The 2,500-nt window shown below is 61.0% G+C and overlaps 1 protein-coding gene across 1 annotated transcript in view; it reads left to right on the forward strand.

Annotated features, from left to right (window-relative positions):
- The first annotated feature begins 586 nt into the window (after positions 1-586).
- Positions 587-2,500, forward strand: part of GBX1 (gastrulation brain homeobox 1) — a 45,908-nt gene continuing 43,994 nt past the window's right edge. Inside the window, exon 1 of the mRNA XM_075584178.1 lies at positions 587-989. Coding sequence (XP_075440293.1) covers positions 587-989 — 403 coding nt within the window. The remainder of the gene's footprint in view (positions 990-2,500) is intronic.

Genomic DNA, 2,500 nt, shown 5'->3' on the forward strand with positions numbered 1-2,500 from the left:
GGACACAGACACTCTCACTGACAGTCACTTCCCAAGCCCGGACCTGCGGTGTGTGTCTGCACCTGTGCTGGGGGGGTGGGGGTACTGGGGCACATTAGGGGGCAGTGTGACTGGGGAAGTGGGGGTACTGGGGCAGATTAGGGGGGCTGGGGAGGTGGGGGTTCTGGGGCAGATAAGGGGGACTGGGGAGGTGGGGGTTCTGGGGCAGATTAGGGGGGCAGTGGGATTGGGGAAGTGGGGGTACTGTGGCACATTAGGGGGGCAGTGGGATTGGGGAAGTGGGGGTACTGTGGCACATTAGGGGGGCAGTGGGATTGGGGAAGTGGGGGTACTGTGGCACATTAGGGGGGCAGTGGGATTGGGGAAGTGGGGGTACTGTGGCACATTAGGGGGGCAGTGGGATTGGGGAAGTGGGGTACTGGGGCACATTAGTGGGGCAGTGGAGCTGGGGAGGTGGGTGTACTGGGGCACATTAGGGGGGCAGTGGGGCTGGGGAGGTGGGGGTACTGGGGCACATTAGGGGGCAGTGGGGCTGGGGAGGTGGGGGTACTGGGGCACATTAGGGGGCAGTGGGGCAGTTCTTACCATGCAGCGACCCAATGGGACAGCCAGTACCTTCTCCATAGACTCTCTGATTGGGAGCCCCCCGGCCCGGCCTGGGCACCTGCTGTACACGGGGTACCCCATGTTCATGCCCTACCGACCCCTGGTGATCCCCCAGACCCTGCCCCCGCCCGGGCCCCTGGCTTCCTTTGCGGGTCGCACTTTCTGTGCCAGTCTGGGGCATGGGCTGCCCTCCATGGTGGCGCTGACCACTGCCCTGCCCAGCTTCAGGGACCCCCCCGAGGGCTACTACTCACCCCCTCAGGAGGTGGCCATCAACCGCGGGGGGTCCCCGGACTCAGGAGGAGGGGGCAGGCAGCCGGAGCAGACTCAGGACAAGACCCCCGAGCCCCCAAACTATCCCGAGCCCTGCATCAGCCTCACAGGTAAGAAGGGACTGTGGGGGGATACCGTGTGTGGGACAGGGGGGCTACAAGAAAAGGGGGGCTACAAGAACAGGGGGGTTACCAGAACACGGGGCTACCAGAACACGGGGCTACCAGAACAGGGGGGGTCTAAGAACAGGGGGGCTACCAGAACAGGGGGGTTACCAGAACACAAGGCTACAAGAAAAGGGGGGCTACCAGAACACGGGGCAACCAGAACAGGGGGGGCTACCAGAACACGGGGCTACCAGAACAGGGGGGGCTACCAGGTCAGGGGGCTACAAGAAAAGGGGGGGCTACCAGAACAGGGGGCTACCAGAACACGGGGCTACCAGAACAGGGGGGGCTACCAGAACACGGGGCTACCAGAACAGGGGGCTACCAGAACATGGGGCTAACAGAACAGGGGGCTAAGAACAGGGGGGCTACCAGAACAGGGGGCTACCAGAACACGGGGCAACCAGAACAGGTGGCTACCAGAACACGGGGCTACCAGAACACGGGGCTACCAAGAACAGGGGGCTAACAGTACAGGGGGCTAAGAACAGGGGGGCTACCAGAACAGGGGGCTACCAGAACAGGGGGGCTACAAGAAAAGGGGGGCTACCAGAACACGGGGGCTAAGAACAGGGGGGCTACCAGAACCCGGGGCTACCAGAACACGAGGGCTAACAGAAAAAGGGGTCTAAAAGAACAGGGGGCTACCACAACAGGGAGGGGCTACCAGAACAGGGGGGGGGCTACCAGAGCAGGGGGGTTAACAGAACAGGGGGCTACAAGAACAGGGGGGCTACCAGAACAGGGGGTTACCAGGACAGGGGGATTACCAGAACAGGGGGGGGGTTACCAGAACAGGGGGGGGGATACCAGAACAGGGGGGTTACCAGAACAGAGGGGTTACCAGAACAGGGGGGGGGATACCAGAACAGGGGGGGGGGATACCAGAACAGGGGGTTATACCAGAAAAGGGGGGGTACCAGAACAGGGGGGTTACCAGAACAGGGGGCTGACAGAACAGGGGGGTTACCAGAACAGGGGGGCTGCCAGAACCGGGGGGGCTACCAGAACGGGGGGGCTACCAGAAAAGGGGGGGGCTACCAGAACAGGGGGGCTACCGATTGTGAGAGGTCAGCTAAAAGAGTAGGTAAGTTAACACCAAAACATAGGGACTACCATGATGGGCATTGGGATTAGCAGAATATGGGGGGCTACCAAGAGTGATAGGGTGGCTATTAGAATGTGAAGAACTACTGTGAGTTAACGAGTGGCATCTGGGCTACTGGGATTGACAGAGAGGCTAGCAGATTGTGGGTTGCTATCCAGTTAGACAGGGCAGAGAGACAGCGGGCTACCCGGGCAGGAAGGCTACTGGGAGAGTTATGGGTGTTCCAAGAATGACCGGGCAAATGGGAGTGACAGGGCAGCTAGTAGAGTGTGTGTGTGTGTGAGTGTGAGTGTGAGTGTGAGTGTGTGTGTGTGTGTGTGTGTGTGTGTATGTGTGTATTGGGAAG

Source organism: Ascaphus truei, unplaced genomic scaffold (genome assembly GCF_040206685.1).
Source record: "Ascaphus truei isolate aAscTru1 unplaced genomic scaffold, aAscTru1.hap1 HAP1_SCAFFOLD_470, whole genome shotgun sequence".
Classification (NCBI taxonomy): Eukaryota; Metazoa; Chordata; class Amphibia; order Anura; family Ascaphidae; genus Ascaphus; species Ascaphus truei.